General features: G+C 32.1%; 2 protein-coding genes and 1 long non-coding RNA gene across 3 annotated transcripts; 1 reads left to right on the top strand and 2 right to left on the bottom strand.

Annotated features, from left to right (window-relative positions):
- Positions 1–4,803: 4,803 nt before the first annotated feature.
- On the bottom strand, positions 4,804–10,678 carry LOC136063211 (protein ALP1-like). Its single transcript, XM_065763248.1, has 4 exons — positions 10,555–10,678; positions 5,728–6,281; positions 5,413–5,644; positions 4,804–5,328 (listed from the first exon to the last, which is right to left on the bottom strand). Exons 2-4 carry the CDS (start codon positions 6,268–6,270, stop codon positions 4,877–4,879), a joined length of 1,227 nt encoding a protein of 408 aa, XP_065619320.1. The 5' UTR covers positions 6,271–6,281; positions 10,555–10,678; the 3' UTR covers positions 4,804–4,876.
- LOC136063205 (L10-interacting MYB domain-containing protein-like) lies at positions 8,363–9,561 on the bottom strand. The gene is made up of 2 exons (XM_065763235.1): positions 9,229–9,561; positions 8,363–9,139 (listed from the first exon to the last, which is right to left on the bottom strand). Exons 1-2 carry the CDS (start codon positions 9,559–9,561, stop codon positions 8,543–8,545), a joined length of 930 nt encoding a protein of 309 aa, XP_065619307.1. The 3' UTR covers positions 8,363–8,542.
- Positions 10,679–13,660: 2,982 nt separating the features above from the next.
- LOC112017155 (uncharacterized) lies at positions 13,661–16,552 on the top strand. The gene is made up of 2 exons (XR_002883437.2): positions 13,661–13,848; positions 16,088–16,552. It is a non-coding gene; the product is annotated as an uncharacterized LOC112017155 (long non-coding RNA).
- Positions 16,553–20,776: the final 4,224 nt, after the last annotated feature.

Here is a 20,776-nt window from a genome sequence, read left to right as displayed (position 1 = left end):
AACACTATTCCAATCAATTAATTGCCAATTTGATCATAAAAATAACAACCAGTGTAAAGGAAAAAAGTTTTTTTTTTTTTTTTTTTTTTTTTTTTTTTTTTTTTTTTTTTTTTTTTTTTCTGTTCATTTTAGTGCCAGCCACAAATAAACCACTAGAAACTAGAAAGAAATAAAGGATGAAGAAACAATGCCCTCACGAAAAGAAAACAATAGTGGAAAGAAAATTAGGAAAAATAAAAGTGATAGTTTGTTTCTTTCACTATTACTGCTTTACCTAACAAAATTAAATTATTAGAGATTATTAAGGAATTCTCATCAAGATTTATAGTCCCATTGACTCTTGAGCCTTGATTGAGAGGGGGAGGAATGAGATGGGAAAAATGCAAAGAATATTTGTTTGTATAATTTTTTTTTTTTATGAGCATCAGCCATGAATCCTCTAACATGTTACCTATTCTAGTACTTTTTCTAACTCTTGTATAATTGTGTTGAAAACAAAAACAAAAAAACAAAAACAAAACTTGTAAAATTGTGCAAGTGATCCTATGTTGAAAATTTCAAGTGGCAATGTGACACAAAATTTCCAATCACCTTGCACCTTAACGCATAAAATTTCCATCACCCCATGCTAGCCTAGTACATAAAGTTTCCAATCAACTTGCAATGTGTGGTGGTGATATTAATGATGCAACGTTTTGATCGTGGATCAGTAGCAAAAGTTTTTAGGCCATCTTTGGCGATGAAATGAATTGTTAAAGGATGAACGTTGGATCACTTTACCCTCCAATTGCAAAGTCAAATCCTATGTAAATTTTAATAACATGAAAGTAAACATGCTAAAATATTGCTTATATTTCATGTTACATAGTTAGCAAGAGATCCATAATAAATATATGGTTGATTCCATCACCCCATGCTAGCCTAGTACACAAAGTTTCCAATCAACTTGCAATGTGTGGTGGTGATATTAATGATGCAATGTTTTGGTCGTGGATTAGCAGCAAAAGTTTTTAGGCCATCTCTGGCGATGAAATGAATTGTTAAAGGATGAACGTTGGATCACTTTACCCTTCCAATTGCAAAGTCAAATCCTATGTAAATTTTAACAACATGAAAGTAAACATGCTAAAATATTGCTTATATTTCATGTTACATAGTCAGCAAGAGATCCATAATAATATATATGGTTGATCTATACCATTAAAATGCTCATGCTTAAACTATGAAGAACAATATAAACTTGGATTGCCAATTGAATCTTCTAAAGATTTTTTATTCACATCAATTTATGAAGTTTTGTGGATCAATTCAATATAAGATCATCCAATTGTTGGGTATCTGGTAATGAGTCAATGACTGATTTTGTTTAATTCCAGCGAATAAAGAATTAGAAAGCCCAAACGCAATATTGCTAAAATTTTCAATAACTTCACTTCTTCGAAGCAATCTTCGAAATGTTTTATGATTTTGACAATTTTAGCAATTTAAAATTTATTCTCTTAACTTCTTCGAAGTCTTCGAAGCAACCTTAGAAATGCTTTATGATTTTGACAATTTTAGCAATTTAAAATTTATTCTCAATTTTGACAATGCACAGTGGGTGCAATTGTTGAAATGTTTTATGATTTTGACAATTTTAGCAATTTAATTTATTCTCAATTTTGACAGTGATCATGGTTGCAATGTTTTATGATTTTGACAATTTTAGCAATTTAATTTATTCTAAGTTCTAATTACTAAATCTCAGTATTGCCCTTTGCATTATTTTAAATCTTATGCTCGAATCAATCTTACTGGGGTCTAGCTATTTTAATTGTTCATTGTATGATGTCGTTATGTGTTAGTTTAACAATGATATATTAACCATTTACTATTTTTATAACTACCCTATGTGGAAATTTTTTTTTTTTTTTTTAAATTGAAGTTCTATCTTGGAATTAATCATTTAAATAACTAAATTATATATTTATCGATATGATAAAATTTAAAATAAATGGGAATTATGTATTTGGTTCGTGATAATTAGTATTATATTATTTATTATCCTATCAAGATTTTTAATCCAGGATTACATAAGAATACTTATACACATTTTTTTTTAATAACCATATATTTATTACATATCATGCCTTATATTTTAAATCAATTAAGGAGTGTGTTCTACTCCTCTAAATTGATATTTGTGAATTATTTAGCTTGCTTTTAGTTTATCTTCCTCCACAAAAACATAATATGCAAATAATTATAATTGATCTATTTCTTGAAATTAGTCTTGATGTGTTTTTAAGAGATTTATATACAACAAATTATTCATTCAAAAAATATATATACATCAAATTCTAAGATTTGCACCAAATTAAATAAACCTCTACCAACGGTATACAACTCAGTTAATAGTTAATATTACGTCAAAATTGCTAATTTTTATCATTTTCTCTAAAAGCAAATGCGTAAGTTTGATTGTAATTGATATCCATGGCATATGATGACTAGGAAGAGGAGGATGGCTTAGCCATGAACCCATTTGATGTTTCTCAAAAAATGAAAAAAAAAATACAAAAAAGCTACCTACCAACCATACCAACAACTAGCCTGGCAAAATTTGATTTATATATAGATAGGCAAAATTTGATTAATATATAACAAAGATGAGCTTTATGTTAGGTCATCCTTTGGAAAGCTTGATATCTTGCCTATGAGTTTAAACTTTGATGCAATTCTTTTAAGTGCTGTACTTTATGCTTTTTATCTAAATTCAAAAAATTGATTACTCTAAACGTAATTGTTTTTATAAAGAAAATAACATTATTTGAATTTTATTGGTCAATGCAATAATATGTTTAATTTTAATTCAGAAACATGAAGTACAACAAATAAAAAATATTGTACCTAAGCTTGTCTATATATATAAACACATTCTAAAAAAGTGTAATAAATTAAATAAATATTTTTTTTTTAAAAAATATATAAATAAATATATAGTTACTAGTAAAAATACAAGATTAAATCAATATTGCATTAGAAATTATTAATTTTGATCCTTTTCTAAAATTATCCTTGTTGGCTTGTGTGAAAAGAATTTAGTGTAATCAAGTCCATCTCGTTGAGTATAGTCTTAGCCCAATAGATCTATATTATATATTTTATAGTCCCACTTACAATCAATTAGTTGTTTCCAAGTGGATAAATTCAGGCGCCTTAAACTCAAGGAGGGTTGTTTTATTCATTGAAAATTTTAGCAAAACATTATGTTTTGGTCTTTTTTAGTCCTTATTCATTGGACTGAAACAAAATCACTCCTTGGGTTTGGAAATTTTATGCTTTATCAAGGTGCAGGGTGATTGAAAGTTTTATGTGTCATGTTGCCATTTGGAAATTTCAACGAAAGACCACTTGCACAATTATACAAGAGATAGAAAGAGTAGTTAACTTTTATTATAAAAAATAAATTTAAAAAAAAAATGAAAGAAAGAAAGAATAATCAAGCCTATCTTGTTGAGTGTAGTCCTTAGCTATGAATCTTGCTTTATCTCTCTACAGATCAACTAGATCTATATTTTATTGTATAGATCCAATTACAATCATTTGGTTGTTTTCTAGAATGTAAAGTTAGGTGTCATATTCAAACTTACTCCGCATTGTTTTAGGGGCTGTTTGGTAGTGTAACTAAAATAATAGTTTTCAGCGATTAAACAACATTATACATATTTTCACACACTTTTTCATCCATACAAATTTTCAAAAAATACAAACAACGTTACTAGAACAACGTTACCAAACACTCCCTAATGGTCCTGTTTGGTACATGATCTTAAACACATGTTTTTAGCTTTTAAATAACAATATATGTATTTTCACACACTTTTTCATCTACACATATTTTTAAAAAAATTGAAAACTGTTGTTTAAATACACGTATCAAACGAGCCAAATTGTCAAAATCATGAATAAATTAAATATTGCTAAAATTGTCAAAATCATAAAACATAAGATTAAATTGCTTGCTTCATGACCATTGTGCTTCGAAGAAGTTAAAATGCTAAAATTGTCAAAATCATAAAACATTGCAACCATGACCATTGTGCTTCGAAGATTAATTTTGTTAAGACATATGTGAATCATATGAGGAACATACGTTAATATTTTATGTAATTAGCTAATCTTTTGACAAAACACATTTTACTTGTAATTTGGTAGATCTAGAATGTATTTAATGCTTCAAGGAACAAGGTTTCAAGTTCAAATATCACAACCATACAAGTTTATCCAAAAAACAAGTGAAGAAGTGTTGGATTTTAAAGCTCAACAGCTAGTTCGATAGCTAGTATCTGTCAAGGGGCCTGTTTGGATAAGCTGTTTCAAAATGTGCGTTTTAAAAACTAGCGTTTTTAAAACGTGCGTTTTAAAAACTCCATTTTAAAAACCACAGATAAGTGTTTGGTAAAAATATAAAAATATGCGTTTTCTATTTCTAAAGTCATATTAAACGTTTGGATAAGCTGTTTTAAAAATAGCTGTTTTGAGTGTAAATTCCAAAAAAGGACTTAACTATTTTTTGAAAGTTATATTGTCATTTTTCCTGTGATTAGTGTTTTTTTTATTATTGAAAATATGCAATTGAGCTTAACAATTACATTTATAATAACAACAATAATGATTTTTTGTTGTTGAAATTCATGGAGAGAAGTTTATCAAATTTAAAATATTAAAAAATAACTCATCAAGAAAAAGATATTAAACTGATTAGGAAAATAATTATATTAAAATGTTAATTGCCAACAATATCAATACTAGACAATCCATTATAATAATAAAAAAGTTCTTACCCCAAAAATTAAAAACCAAAACACCAAAACAGAAATAATAAAATTATTGTTTACAACCCGCAAATGGATCGAGCTATTTTGTCACGAACAAATTTCATCTCCTCATCTTGTATATTTTCAACGTTTGCCTGTCTGCTACTACCTTCTCCACTACTATTGCTTCTTGGTTTGTCCAAGCCATGGTCATCCCAATTGAATCCCTCATCTTCCCTATCATGTTTTCTAATAAAATTATGCAAAACACAAGTAGCAACTATAATGCTTCTTTGGTGCTTAATGTCATAAGGTGGCATTTGCTTCAAAATTTTCCATTTATTCTTCCATACTCCAAAATTTCGCTCAATTGCACTTCTAAGTGATGAGTGAACATAATTAAACCTCTCTTCTATGTGATTCCCTCGACCAGCTCGTCGAAAATTTGAAAGATGATACCTCTGTCCCTTATAAGGTGGCAAATATCCTTTCCTTAAGGGGTATCCAGCATCAACTAAATAATATTTTCCTAGTAAAAGGGAAAAAAAAAAAATGTAAGATGTACATAAATAATATCCTTCATACATATTTAATATATAAAAATAGCATATACCTGGTGGTGGTTTTGGAAAGTTGACAGATTGTTGACAGATAGCATCTAAGAAAATTCGCGTATCATGTGCTGCACCCTCCCATCCAGCCAGAACAAATGTGAAAAGCAAATCAAAATCGCATGCTGCCATCACATTAAAAGATGTCACGCCCTTTCTATTATAATATGAAGCTTTCTTGTCGTCTCCAACAACAACTTGAATATGTGTATCGTCAATGGCACCAATGCAGTCCTAAAATAGAATATAAAGTTTAGATACTTAGGAAATAATCCTAACAAATATTAGAAACAAATTAGAATGTATGAAATGAATACTTGAAAGTGTGGCATGTACAATGGATTCTTCTGTATATGTCTTGGAACTACACTAAATGTAGGGTCAGAAGGCTTGAGGATATCCATTGACATTATGTTAAGGCGTTTCAGAACTCTATGAAAATGTCTATGTATAGTCTCACCAGAATGTTGGAATCTTTCTTGAACCATCCTATAACAAGCTCCTTGTCCAAGTATCATTAAACATATACCTACTGACTCTTCAAGCCTTATATGTCTTGTGTGCTGAAGCTCATATGTATGTTGTAAAACATTACACAATTGAAGGAAAACTTGTGGCTTCATTCTAAACATTTCATAACATTTTGTTTCATTACCCTTCAAACAATCCATCAACCACATATAGCCAGTTTGTTCAGAATCTGTACAAGGTTGTTTATCCATATATTTCATATAATATGTCACTGCAACATGACATCCAGCAATAGCAAGATCATATAATTCCTCATCATCATATTCATCGTTTTCCACATCAGAAGAATGATCTTCATCACTATTATCAATATAATCATTGTAATCCATAGGAATAACACCTAAAATATTATAACAATAAATTAGATAAATCACAATAAAGAAAATGATTAAACATTTAAAAAATAATAACTGGATAAATCAAAATAACTCTAGGAGCACCTTACAGTATTTCATATATAGCATTGATATGTTCAATGAAATAGAACTATACACAGAACAATACCAATGAAATAGAACTACTCAAAGACAAACTTCCTTTCTCTTTACCCCGTGATAATGTAATTAACACTTTAACAGTAGAATTTTCAACATGGTGGTTATGGTGGGGTTGTTGAGACAAATTTTTAATCAATAAAGGGTCACCAATTATTCAGCAAAAAGAAGGGTCACCAATTTGTCTTTAGCTTTGTCCCATTTTTTCCAAACTAATTGGACCCCACATCTTACTTAGTTTCCTCAACACAATAAAAAGGGTTATTAGAGCCTTAGTTCTTGGCACTCTCACTCTCAAGTAGCTTTCTCACCACTTTATACTTCAGCCTTCCCCAGTAAATTACTATACAGCTCTGCTTCGAGATGTCTCTGGGAAGAGGCAGTGCAACCTCTTCAGTCCACACCACACATCATGCCAAAAGCAAACTCTTCACCATTCCCTACCCAGCTCTATAAATCCTAAAAACCACTCTTCACCATTCCCTAACAAAGCTCAAAGGAAGAGCTCAACTTCTCCCAAAACTCCACACTTAATACGGCTACAAACCACATTCCAGTCCACAAAATAAAATTTAAACTCCTCACCAATCCCACTCCACAGTATTCTTTCTATATCTTTCCAAACAACTAATTTCACAACCAAACAACAAATTGCAAGTATCATCATCAATGCAAGAAGTGCTATTTTCTGCTAGTTATGAGAAAATGGATTGTATTGATTCAATAAGTGCTATTTTCTGCCATTTTCTCTATTTAATGATATAGTTCCCTAATGATTGTAGCTACTCTCTTTTGATTCAAGGCTGTTATACAAGTCTAATCTTCCCAAACTGTCTGTTTTCACTCAGTAGAAGTTTAGAACCAAATGGCCTGCAGAATTTTGAGTATCCTCATTTTATTCTCTCCTTCAAGCAGGTGAGACCTGCACCAGTACTAACTCAAATACATGAAAAAATTCAAGAAAGATCAACTAACAAACTATTTAAAAAAACACTATTTGTAACAAGAAAGCAATTTTTGCGTTCACTTAGAAGAAATGTACAGATTTTTCTAAGCACATTGACACCAAACGCAACATTCTGATCAGTTGGAAAGTAGCTTAATTTATGCACTAAAATCAACTCTGAATAGTGTTTAAAAAAAAATTAATAATAATAAGGAGTGTCGTGGCCCAAGACAAAGCTGGCAGCAAGTTGTATTTGTTATTAAAGACAAGACTAGAGCAGACACTAATCAATAAAATTGGAAAAATGTCAGTTGGAAAAATACTAATCAATAAAGTGTGAAAAATGTCAGTTTCCTGTACAGAACTGCAAGTTTCTTGTTACTTAAAAAAAAAAAAAAAAAAAAAAAAAGCAAGTTTCTCGATGAGTAGCTGCAATAACACACATAAGAGAGTATGAACAAGGTAATATGGAACATTGTTTCTAGAACACAATTAACAATGTGTCACCAAATATGAACATTTAGGAAACAACCTTTCTATAACAACATTAGGTAGTGATGCAGCAGAACCAAAATAGTATCAACCAAACAAACAACATCAAAATTTACATGTAAAGTGATTCAATGTCACATGACAAACTAATAATAGTAAAGCATTTTTTAGAGTTTCTTATTAGTGTCTTTGAAATTTATAACTAATACTTCAACTGTTGGTATGAACCATGTAGCACTTACAGTTGAGATTTTGTCTGCACTAACCAGACTATTGAATCAATATAGAAAAGCACGTCATAAAACAAAGCATGTGGGGAATTTAAAATGTGTAGGGATAGAAGTTAAGAAAGAATAACAGAGGGCAGTGGCTAAAACAATGCAGTTCTTTGACGTATACAGCCAAGCTTCTATCTTTGTAATTCAAACACCCTAACAACCCAACAAGTTAAAACACCCTAACAGCCACATTATTTAAATGATAAAACAATAAAATATTAAAAACATCTCTCTCTTCCATAACACATTATTCAAAGGATAAAACATAAAACACCTTAAGTGCTAAAGTAGTGACCTCCCTAACAGCCACATTATTCAAAGCATAAAACAATAAAACATTAAACATCTTTCTTCCATAAAACATTATTCATAGGATAAAACATAAAACACCCTAAGTGCCAAAGTAGTGCCCTCCTAACAATCTTGCCTCCTCTTGAAGAAACTGAAGTTGTAAATATGGTTCTTCCATCACGACAAACATCTCTCTCTTCTCCCGTTTTTGAAAAATACGTGCTGCCATGAGGTAGAGTTCGGAACCCTTCTCAACGCCATCTAAGGTGCACACGCATTCCATGACGTTACGAATAGTACTACTTGGCTCCACTGAAAAAGCTGAGTTCCTTAACTCCACAACATCACAGATACGACTAAGCTGTTGTGACAACTGTAATGCCGTTCCTCCTTTCTTCCCTTTGCTCTGTGTGGATGATGGTAAAACTCGCTTCTTTCCTTTCTTTTGTGTTGGGTTAGATGGTTGTGTGAGGTTAGGAGTCTCATTTTCATGAACGTCATCATCACCATTTTGAGAAGATGAGTCAGCAGAAGTATCTCCTAACCCCTCCTTAGGTGTCTCAAGATCATCAGGTAACACACCTGAAGTGGGGGCCCATGCTAAATCTCCTGTGGCCGCAATGTCCTTAAACATAATGTCTAATAAGTCAATATTCTCCAAACCTTTCTCTCGAAATTTTGCAGCTTCAGGAACCTCCTACAATTTTGAATATTTTCATTAATAACTCAAATAGCATGGTTTACCTACTAATACAAAATATGTACAATGGGTTATACAAAACATACCATTAGTTTCCTCTCCCACCACTCATCAGTTGCAGCTATTGTTCCTATGGCTGCATCCCATCCCAATCCAGTTTCACTTCCCTTCAACTTATTCCAAAGTACCCAATCTTTCTTCAAACTATCCCATTTATGCTTATACTTCGCCCTAGGATATTCCTTTCCAGTTTTCTTTTCAAAAGTTGCTATAATATTTGTCCAACCATTTTTACTAAAGTGGGTATTAGGTCGATTACCCTTAAATACCTCATCCACACAAGCTTCACAAAAGATAGTTGTCACTCTTGATGGCCATTGAGCTCTAACATTTGAGCTATTTTGGGATGGCTTACCCATCTAAAAAAAACATAAGTTTGATACCTTATCAGTTATAAACATAGAAAAGAGGTTTAATACAAATGATCTATTTACAATAACTGTTTCTATGTGATAAAATATGGTTAATACAAATGGTCTGTGTGATGACTGTCTATTTACAAATGGTCTGTGTGATAAATTATATAAGCTCAAAAGCTTTGATAAATAGAGAATGGTGACAAAGTTAAAATGGAGAGAAATTCTTTGGCTGTGTTTTGTATTCCTGAATCAGACAAATTGATAAGTTGGTTGATGAGTCAAGACTAAGATTATACGAAAATGTGATTTTTATTTCCAGCACTATTAGCAAGGGAAGAGACATGTGAAGATGATTGCATAAGATTTAATACACACAATGGCAACAGGACACCAAAAACTTTAACTTGTGTTAACATCAGAACCATAAAACTCTAATTTTTATCACAGCCACTCAATGCACAAAACCCAACCGAATTTCCCTAATAATCACTCAAAAGGAAAAATTCAACTGAAATGCAAGACAGGGTAAGCAATGCCACATTAGAATCTAATATATCACTACGGCCACTAAAATTTGAGTGTCCAAGCAAAGTTAAGATGCATGAGCAAAAGACAACACATGAATTTTAGTTCATTTTATCTTTTCTAAAAGATTATTCTGAGGCAAACATTCAAAAACTAGCAAACCACAGAGGGCAGTGTTCCAACATTTTCTTCTGAGGCAAACATTCATCGTACTATGTAATTGCTATTATCTAATGCTAAGAAGACAAAATCCATATCTCCTTTGAACATCAACTAGAAATTTGTCCCTATCTACTGAGATTTTGTAATGGGTGGATCAGAGCGACGATAAACGGAGCAGAGCGAAAACAAAAACAACAACAACAAATCTCTGAATTCTAATATTTTGAGTTCAAATAGTGTAAACCAACATGCCAAAAGCCCAAAACTATATCATAAATTCAAAGATGGGAAATGGAGAATAGTTACCTGGAATTGCGATGAAGAACGACAACACACGGAGCAGAGCAGAAACGTTGAAGAGAGAACCAATCCTTGAGAAGCTGATGCGTTGAGGTAGTGGACTGAGGATATATATGGTGAAGGGAGAGGACTGGAGACGCAACTGTAAAGGAAGAGGATTGGAGGCTATTTTTGGTTTTCAGCAAAAAATATTGGCGGAATCACGATTTGCAAATCGCACGATATCGAAATCGCAACGGGAAATTGCCTTTCCTGAAACGCGAAAATCTGCTGATTCAAAAACGCAATCCCACAAATTTCGCCCAGCCAAACGTATCATGATTTCTGCGATTTCTGAAACGGGCGTTTAGCTCTCCCAATACGCCTAAACAAACAGGCTCAAGATTTAAAAGGCTGCTGAAGCCCAATGCTCGACAGCTTCTTGACCGATAAGCTATCTATCGAGGTTTATAAAATTCAGTTTTTCAGAGCTGATTTCACTCCAATCCATGAGCATGTGTATAGACTTTCTTTTCTCACAACACTAAACATATATAAAGATTATTTTAAGGGCCGTCAAAGGTTACACAAGTGTGAAGCAAAGTTTTGTTCATGGAAATTGTGACCGGAGACAAAATTTGCCTTAGTTCATCTTTCTCTTGAAGAAGCTGCTGTGTTTGAACACTGTAGGATTTCGTAACCAAAGAGTTTCATGATCTTTTTCATGTGATGAATTGAAGAACTTTGCAGCCAACATCTTTCTCAAGTTGGTGATTAAGTCGCGTATTAGGATCCGCGCATCGATTGGTTAGTCATGTACTGGGAGCCGTGCATTGAAAGGAGAGATTGTCATTACAAAGCAAGTCTAATTGAGTATTGAGATAAGGGTTCAACTGTAAGTTGGTATAAGATACTAAAATTCCTTTATTTGTAACCATTTTGTTATGATAATAGTGGATTTTCGGGAGTGGTGACTTTAAAATCACCTGGTGGGGTTTTGCCGTGTATGTTTTCCCAATTCGTAAATAAATCACCGCGTCAATTTATTTTCCACTGCATTTTACATAGTTGGTGATTTGTTTGTGTGCCACGCATATTATATGATAATCTGACTAATTAATCAACTTGACTAATTAATTGATTAATTCATCACAATGGATCAACATATTCTTGGCCTATCAAAATTGCTTGCTTCGTGACCACTGTTCTTGGAAGTAGTTAAAATTGAGAATAAATTAAATTGCTAAAATTGTCAAAATCATGAATAAATTAAATATTGCTAAAATTTTCAAAATCATAACCACTGTGCTTCGAAGAGAATAAATTAAATTGCTAAAATTGTCAAAATCATAAAACATTGCAAGCATGACCAATGTGCTTCGAAGAGAATAAATTAAATTGCTAAAATCGTCAAAATCATAAAACATTGCAACCATGACCACTGTGCTTCGAAGATTAAATTGCTTGCTTCGTGACCACTGCGCTTCGAAGGAGTTAAATTGCTAAAATCGTCAAAATCATAAAACATTGCAACCATGACCGCTGTGCTTCGAAGATTAAATTGCATGCTTCGTGACCACTGTGCTTCGAAGAAGTTAAAATTGTCAAAATTGAGAATAAATTAAATTGTCAAAATCACGAATAAATTAAATTGCTAAAATTGTCAAAATCATAAAACATTGCAACCACTGTGATTCGAAGAATAAATTCAATTGCTTTTGCTTGCTTCGTGACCACTGTGCTTCGAAGAAGTTAAAATTGTCAAAATTGAGAATAAATTAAATTGCTAAAATTGTCAAAATCATAAAACATTGCAACTACTGTGCTTCGAAGAATAAATTAAATTTCTTGCTTCGTGACCATTGTACTTCGAAGAAGCTAAAATTGTCAGCAACATAAAATTAGATTAGATACTTTGCAAAGGCATCTCATTTCCCACTTTATAGGCGCAACACTGGCAATGGCATTTTACTAACTTTCTTATACAACACTGGCAATGGCATTTTCTACCTTCTTCTTCAACTTCCCAATTTATAAGCACAACAATGGCAAATGCACATGATAGGTGAGAGAGTATTTCAACTTCTTCTTCCCTCATAACTCATTATTGACTCACGCTCTGAAAGTTTTACTGTTATTCTAACTAAATTCCTTTTTTGTTTCAGAATTCAGCAAGTAGTGCTGGTCCTAGAACTCATTGCTGAAGTAGTTGGGTCCCTTGCCAGCTTTGTTGTTCAACTAATACAGTTAATACGCATATGCAAAAGGATTTGGTCCATTTGGACTGCAAGACAACCTGCTTTTGTTGGTAATGGCTACCAGGATGATATCCCACTCGCTGATGCTAATGACGAAGCTGAAGTTGTTGCTGATGCTGATGCTACCAATAGGCAATAGCCATGTAATTGTGAACGAGGATCTGAACATCTGACCTCAAAGTACGTGGTCTTTCTTTGCAGACTTTACTGTAATAATCCAAGTGTCCCTTTATGTAACTTCATCAACTTTTATTTTGAGTATTTTTCGTTATTTATTGATAATTTCTTTTTTTAGAAATACAATATTTTGGGTATGTTTCGTCATTTTCTCACGGTATAAAGCAAAAAAAAGAATGAAATGTATTTTTGCTTTTAGAATCCGTTGTTTGTTTTAATTTCTTCAGAAAAAAGAAAAGGCTTTTGAAGATTTATTTATCTTGGTGATCTGTGTTTTTTTAATTTATTAATTTTATCTTGGTTATCATTGCTTGGCGTGAGATTAATATTATTAGAGAGAATTGAATGTTTTCCTTTTTCGCATATGTTTATACTGTTTGATTTTCTGGAAGTTTTTCAAAATATTCATTCTTTCTATATCTGATTTTAGTAGGAAATATGTCAACCATTTATTATTGTGAATTTTACAATGGACTTTTTAAAAAGTAACTAAATAAAGAGCGCGTGTGCAACAAGCAGTTGGGCCTTTTGCGACTTGTCCATATAGACTGTCGCTCTCTCTCTCTCTCTCTCTCTAACTTTTTGGTCCTCATCTGTCTGCTATAAAAAACAGAACCAAAAAGTTTAGAAATTGCTTTTTGGTCGTTTTTCTATCTTTCTGTCTGTTCCGGAATCAGGTTGATGCACATATTCATATGATTTATGCAGATCTAACTGTTCTTTTGTTTTATATGTATATGGTGAAGTTTAGAAAGTTTAGAAATTGCTTTTTGATCTGGTTGTTCTTTTGAAACTGGTGTTGTTTTATATATATATATATATATGGTGTAGTTTTCGTGGGTGCATACATCTTTAATTGTGAGATGGGTCATTGCCTTTTAGCTTGGTTAGGATTTTTACTCATATGTCTCAGCTGAAAATTGCTACAGTATCTTTTCCTTAGCATGTAGCTCGGAATTTGGATTTGCTTCGTTTTTTTATACCGAATTTTTGCCCGGCTGCATTTTGGGTTTCTTTGTCATCAGATATTTAGCTGTGGTGTCGATCCTGGTAATCTGCGTTGTATGTGAGATTTATATAATTTTTGTGAAAAAAAATTGCTTTCGTTTTCTCAGCTCTATAAGTTGTTCTATTTGATTTTAAGTATTTTGGGTCTGATCTTTTCTTTTCTTTTTTTTTGAGAGAAAAATCTGTATGGGGTTGTTATAATATTTTAGTAGAATGAATTGTAGAATAGAGAGTCAGATGTAGAGAGGATTTGTAAATTTGGAAAAAAAAAAAAAAAAAAACTTTTTAAGGGCGAAACTAGAGAAATTATAAAAGATAGGTGTGAATGTCAAATGGATATTCATTCTTATAAATTTTATTTGATTTTAGGAGGAAGTATATGTCATTAATATTTGGCTTTGTTGTTTTGAGAGAATAAAGTTCTAGCCCTGTGCAGATTGGTGTTATATTATATATATCTTTATTTTTCGCGAATTGTAATTACAGATGTTATTGTGAATTTTATAACGGATTCCTCAAAAAGTTGTTCTCGAAGTAAAATTTGTATCCGGATTCATAGGCTATTTAAGCAATTGCGGCCTAGCAATCTGTATATGGTTGCTGATGGAGCATAGCTAGAGTCTTCTATACAATTTTTCTTTTACTTTTTTTTCTTTAAAAAAAAAAAAAAAAAAAAGAGGAAACTTTTATTGTTTTGGTGGGCAACTGGGCAGTGTAGTTTGGTTCCACAGTTTCTTTTGCTTGTGTCATTTGAAGATTAGTCATGATGACTTTGCTTTGTTATTGAATGATGAATTTGCTGTTCCAAAGTGTTTTTTACTTTTGGTAAAACTAATTGATATGCGCTTCTTTGCCTATACATGGTTCTTCTGGGAACGCACATCTCCTTATGTGATCAAAACACACATTTAAATCCTTATCTATGTCTGGTTGTTTAAAAAAAGTAGACAAAGTTCTGAACTTTGCAGTTTGGAACATTCCAGCATGTAAAAAATAAGTTACTAAATTAGAACAACAGTTTAAGAAAGGTCAAGATCGGTTAATGAACATATGAGCAGTCACGTCCATATTATTGTGTCAAATGGATAAAAATGAGTGGTGTTTTAAGTGTTGCGATATTCATTTTCCAAGCTAAAGCCAGTTGAGCAAAGTGAACTGGCTGGTTATCCTATATGATGACTGATAACTATATAAGAAGCTGGTTTTAAGTGCTGTCGTTGCATTAATTTTTTATGTGCTACTTCACCAGTGTAGTTTGATGGCAGTAGGATGGTTCATTTTGAGTTGGCTTGATGTTGTGGACTGATGAGTTTCTAAGGAATACTGTGATCTTCACAAATTTCTGTTCATAATCATATTATTGACTCTGATCTATTGGAACTAAATGGTTTAATTATTGCATGATTGACTTTGATGTATTGAGAATTAAATTTAGCCCAGATAAATTGGGGTTAGATATATGTCCCTTATTTTGGGCAAATTGTAATTACAGAGTTATTGTGAATTTTACAATGGACTCTTCAAAAAGTAGTCCTTAGAAGTAAAAATTTGAAGGAAATTATTTTGATCCTGATACATAGGTTATTTTAACAACTGCAGCCTAGCAGGCTTTGTATCTGGTTTCCGACAGAGCATGAGTAGAGTATCCCATACAGTTTTTAAATGCAACTTATGGGCAAATGGGAATTGCCATTTGGCTCCTCAAGTTCTTTTGTCTGAGTCATTGGAAGACTAGCCAACATGGCTTTGCATTGTTTTGGATGTTGAATATGCTGCTCCATAGCTTTTGTACTTTCTGGTAATATGAGATGTTTTGAGCCATTTAAATATATGTTGTTCTAGAAACACAGAGACACCTTCCTTATTGATCAAAACGCATGCATTTAAGACCTTAAATTTTATTTTGTTGTCTAGTAAGATAAACAAAGTTCTGAACTTTGCAGTTTGGATCATTTCAGCATATAAAAATAAGGTACTGAACTAAACTAGGACAAATAGTATAGTAAAGGTCAAGATAGGTAGATGAACACATGAGCAGCTCTGTTTGTGTTATAGTGTTAAGTGGATAGCAATGAGTAGATTTTAAGTGTTCTAATATTCTCACTCTCCAATTTCAGGTATCTTATGTGCTACTGCACTGGTGTAGCTTAATGGCAGTAGGACAGTCCATTTGAGGATGAGGACTTATGTGATGAGTTTACTATAGAGTAATGTTTCCTAGCTAAAGGCTGGTTATCCTATATGATTGACTGATAAGTATATAAGAAGCTGGTTTTAAGTGTTGTGTGGACAAGACAATCTCCAAATGATAGCCGTGAACGTCAACCCTATCTGAGCCTCCAGTGTACTATTGTAATATGTAGGCTTCTTGTTTATCCATGCTCTCTTTTTGCTTGTTGGTTTGTTTGAATTACGTGTTATGAATTGTCTCTTCTGTGAGGTTTGCAATATATATATATTGTGTGGATGTGTTTTACTTTTTAAGGTTTTATAATTTAGTGAAAAAAAGAAAACGATATTTAGTCTAATACTTGTTGAAGAATGATTATGAAAATTGAACTTTGAAGTGTTTGTTTTCCTGATTGTTTTAGCAGAAGTCATGCTCACATTTTTTTTTTCCTCCAAGGTTTATGAATAATAGTGTGGATCTGGGCCTTTTTATTTCTGCTGCACGCTTTGGAAAGTTTTAATAGGGAAAATTTATTTGGGCCTCTAAAAACAAAAATTTGGGCTTAGAAAATAAAGATGTAGATTTGGATTTGGATGGATTTTTATAGAAGTCTGATCGCGAATTTGAGATTGTGATTGATCATTAATGCGTGTGTACAAGAGTAAATTGCAAATTACACCTATAAATTTTTATAGTATTTGGATTTTACACTCTGAAGTTTCAGAATTTAGATTTTACCTCATGAAGTTTGGAATTATTTAGATTTTACGCTCCTAATGTTTTAAAATTTTGAATTTACCTCCTAAATTTTAAGGGTGTTTAGATTTTACTCCTTTAAAGTTTGGGGAAGTTTGAATTTCACCCCAAATTTTGAAATTTTAGGGTATAAAATCCAAACACCTCCAAACTTTAGGGGGTAAAGTCCAAATTCAGAAACGTTATAGTGTAAAATCTAAATACTCCCAAACTTCAGGAGATAAATTTCAAATTCTGAAACTTTATGGTATAAAATTCATAACCTTCCAAACTTTAGAAGTGTAATTTGCAATTTACCCTACGTATAATTTGCTCTTTTGTATGTGATGGGAATATGTACGAAATTCCTAGACCTGTGAGATGCAAAAATAAAGAAAAATATACGCGAAAGAGAAATAATCACATACAAGATAATATTTATGTGGTTCAACAATTTACCTGTGTCCATGAAGTTATAAGGACTTTACCATTCTCAAGGAAAAAAAAAATCAAAAAAAAAAAAAAAAAACCTTAATCTTCAAAACAATAGTTTTTATATCTTACGCACAGGATTCACAAAGATTCTTAACGGAATTTGATGGATAATAAATGTTTACGTATAAAACAAAATTCATAAATTGAGGCTTCTTTGATGGGTGAAGTTTAAAGATGTGGTATAAATTCTGTTTGTCATAACAACATTTCCATCCGATGTATAGCTAGCAAGTAGCTTTTTGAATTTGAAAATATAAGAATTAAAGTGATATTTAATTTTTATTTAAAAAAAAAAAAACTGGAAAACATTCGAATTCGTTATAGTGGGTTTGCCACATTCGTCATCATAAAGGTGTCCCAAATGGGCAAAAAAAAAAAATATATATATAATATTATGCTCCAGGAGAGCCGAACTAAACCAAAACAAATACACTACTTGGGTTTAAAAAATTGTGATGCATGAACAATCTTTGGGCTACTTATCTACTCTTATTTTTTGTTAAACCCAATAATTTGGACTGGAAGCTATATTGATAGGCCACTTATTTTTGTTAAACCCAATAATTTGGTCTGGAAGCTATATTTATAGGCCACACACATATCCGCCACTCCAACTTTTTATGAACTTGTATTTGTTACTATTGTAATTTGTACGTCTGCACTAACAAAAATCTAAGCATTTGGAAAGAATTCGTTGTAGCACATGAAGAGAAGTGTAGATGCCAAATCAACAAGGCAAACATGACCAAAGACAACCTTATTTGGTCCTTGACAGGGAAAAAACATGGAAAACGCAGTTCCAGATCATTACCATTGGGGTTGTGGAGCCTAATTGTATTTGATCCAAATTATAACTTGACTCGAAATAATGTTGTTACAAATCTTACAGTTTTGTAGCCTATTGTAAATCCTATGCGTAGGATATAAAAACTGTTGTTTTAGAGATTAGGGTTTTTTTTTTTTTTTTTTTTTTTTTCCGTGAGTGAAATAGTGAAATCTCTGCAACTTCGTGGACGTAAAAAATTGTCGAACCACATAATACTGTATTGTGTGTATTATTTCTCTTTGGCGTATATATTTTTCTCTATTTTTGCATCTCACAGATCAAGGAATTTCGTACATATTCCCATCACATACAAAAGAGCAAATTGTGAATCCTGTGCGTAAGATATAAAAACTATTGTTTTGAAGATTAAGGTTTTTTTTTTTTTTTTTTGATTTTTTTTTTCCTTGAGAATGGTAAAGTCCTTATAACTTCATGGACACAGGTAAATTGTTGAACCACATAAATATTATCTTGTATGTGATTATTTCTCTTTCGCGTATATTTTTCTTTATTTTTGCATCTCACAGGTCTAGGAATTTCGTACATATTCCCATCACATACAAAAGAGCAAATTATACGTAGGGTAAATTGCAAATTACACTTCTAAAGTTTGGAAGGTTATGAATTTTATACCATAAAGTTTCAGAATTTGAAATTTATCTCCTGAAGTTTGGGAGTATTTAGATTTTACACTATAACGTTTCTGAATTTGGACTTTACCCCCTAAAGTTTGGAGGTGTTTGGATTTTATACCCTAAAATTTCAAAATTTGGGGTGAAATTCAAACTTCCCCAAACTTTAAAGGAGTAAAATCTAAACACCCTTAAAATTTAGGAGGTAAATTCAAAATTTTAAAACATTAGGAGCGTAAAATCTAAATAATTCCAAACTTCATGAGGTAAAATCTAAATTCTGAAACTTCAGAGTGTAAAATCCAAATACTATAAAAATTTATAGGTGTAATTTGCAATTTACTCTTGTACACACGCATTAATGATCAATCACAATCTCAAATTCGCGATCAGACTTCTATAAAAATCCATCCAAATCCAAATCTACATCTTTATTTTCTAAGCCCAAATTTTTGTTTTTAGAGGCCCAAATAAATTTTCCCTATTAAAACTTTCCAAAGCGTGCAGCAGAAATAAAAAGGCCCAGATCCACACTATTATTCATAAACCTTGGAGGAAAAAAAAAATGTGAGCATGACTTCTGCTAAAACAATCAGGAAAACAAACACTTCAAAGTTCAATTTTCATAATCATTCTTCAACAAGTATTAGACTAAATATCGTTTTCTTTTTTTCACTAAATTATAAAACCTTAAAAAGTAAAACACATCCACACAATATATATATATTGCAAACCTCACAGAAGAGACAATTCATAACACGTAATTCAAACAAACCAACAAGCAAAAAGAGAGCATGGATAAACAAGAAGCCTACATATTACAATAGTACACTGGAGGCTCAGATAGGGTTGACGTTCACGGCTATCATTTGGAGATTGTCTTGTCCACACAACACTTAAAACCAGCTTCTTATATACTTATCAGTCAATCATATAGGATAACCAGCCTTTAGCTAGGAAACATTACTCTATAGTAAACTCATCACATAAGTCCTCATCCTCAAATGGACTGTCCTACTGCCATTAAGCTACACCAGTGCAGTAGCACATAAGATACCTGAAATTGGAGAGTGAGAATATTAGAACACTTAAAATCTACTCATTGCTATCCACTTAACACTATAACACAAACAGAGCTGCTCATGTGTTCATCTACCTATCTTGACCTTTCTTATACTATTTGTCCTAGTTTAGTTCAGTACCTTATTTTTCATATGCTGAAATGATCCAAACTGCAAAGTTCAGAACTTTGTTTATCTTACTAGACAACAAACATAAATTTAAGGTCTTAAATGCATGCGTTTTGATCACATAAGGAAGGTGTCTCTGTGTTTCTAGAACAACCATATATTTAAATGGCTCAAAACATCTCATATTACCAGAAAGTACAAAAGCTATGGAGCAGCATATTCAACATCCAAAACAATGCAAAGCCATGTTGGCTAGTCTTCCAATGACTCAGACAAAAGAACTTGAGGAGCCAAATGGCAATTTCCCATTTGCCCATAAGTTGCATTTAAAAAACTGTATGGGATACTCTACTTATGCTCTGTCGGAAACCAGATACAAAGCCTGCTAGGCTGCAGTTGTTAAAATAACCTATGTATCAGGATCAAAATAATTTCCTTCAAATTTTTACTTCTAAGGACTACTTTTTGAAGAGTCCATTGTAAAATTCACAATAACTCTGTAATTACAATTTGCCCAAAATAAGGGACATATATCTAACCCCAATTTATCTGGGCTAAATTTAATTCTCAATACATCAAAGTCAATCATGCAATAATTAAACCATTTAGTTCCAATAGATCAGAGTCAATAATATGATTATGAACAGAAATTTGTGAAGATCACAGTATTCCTTAGAAAACTCATCAGTCCACAACATCAAGCCAACTCAAAATGAACCATCCTACTGCCATCAAACTACACTGGTGAAGTAGCACAT

The sequence above is a fragment of the Quercus suber genome, unplaced genomic scaffold, assembly GCF_002906115.3.
Source record: "Quercus suber isolate HL8 unplaced genomic scaffold, Cork oak 2.0 scaffold_499, whole genome shotgun sequence".
Taxonomy (NCBI): domain Eukaryota; kingdom Viridiplantae; phylum Streptophyta; class Magnoliopsida; order Fagales; family Fagaceae; genus Quercus; species Quercus suber.
The sequence above is the reverse complement of the archived record's forward strand: the minus strand, read 5'-3'. Positions and strand labels throughout refer to the sequence as shown.

What these genes read in the sequence shown, in the direction of transcription:
- LOC136063205 (XM_065763235.1), bottom strand. Translation starts at nt 9,561, where the DNA reads ATGGGTAAGCCATCCCAAAATAGCTCAAATGTTAGAGCTCAATGGCCA. An exon ending in GGTGGGAGAGGAAACTAATG is followed by an intron (nt 9,140 to 9,228) that starts GTATGTTTTGTA and finishes TCAAAATTGTAG; the next exon opens with GAGGTTCCTGAAGCTGCAAA.
- LOC136063211 (XM_065763248.1), bottom strand. Translation starts at nt 6,270, where the DNA reads ATGGATTACAATGATTATATTGATAATAGTGATGAAGATCATTCTTCT. An exon ending in TGTACATGCCACACTTTCAA is followed by an intron (nt 5,645 to 5,727) that starts GTATTCATTTCA and finishes ATTCTATTTTAG; the next exon opens with GACTGCATTGGTGCCATTGA. An exon ending in CTTTCCAAAACCACCACCAG is followed by an intron (nt 5,329 to 5,412) that starts GTATATGCTATT and finishes CCCTTTTACTAG; the next exon opens with GAAAATATTATTTAGTTGAT.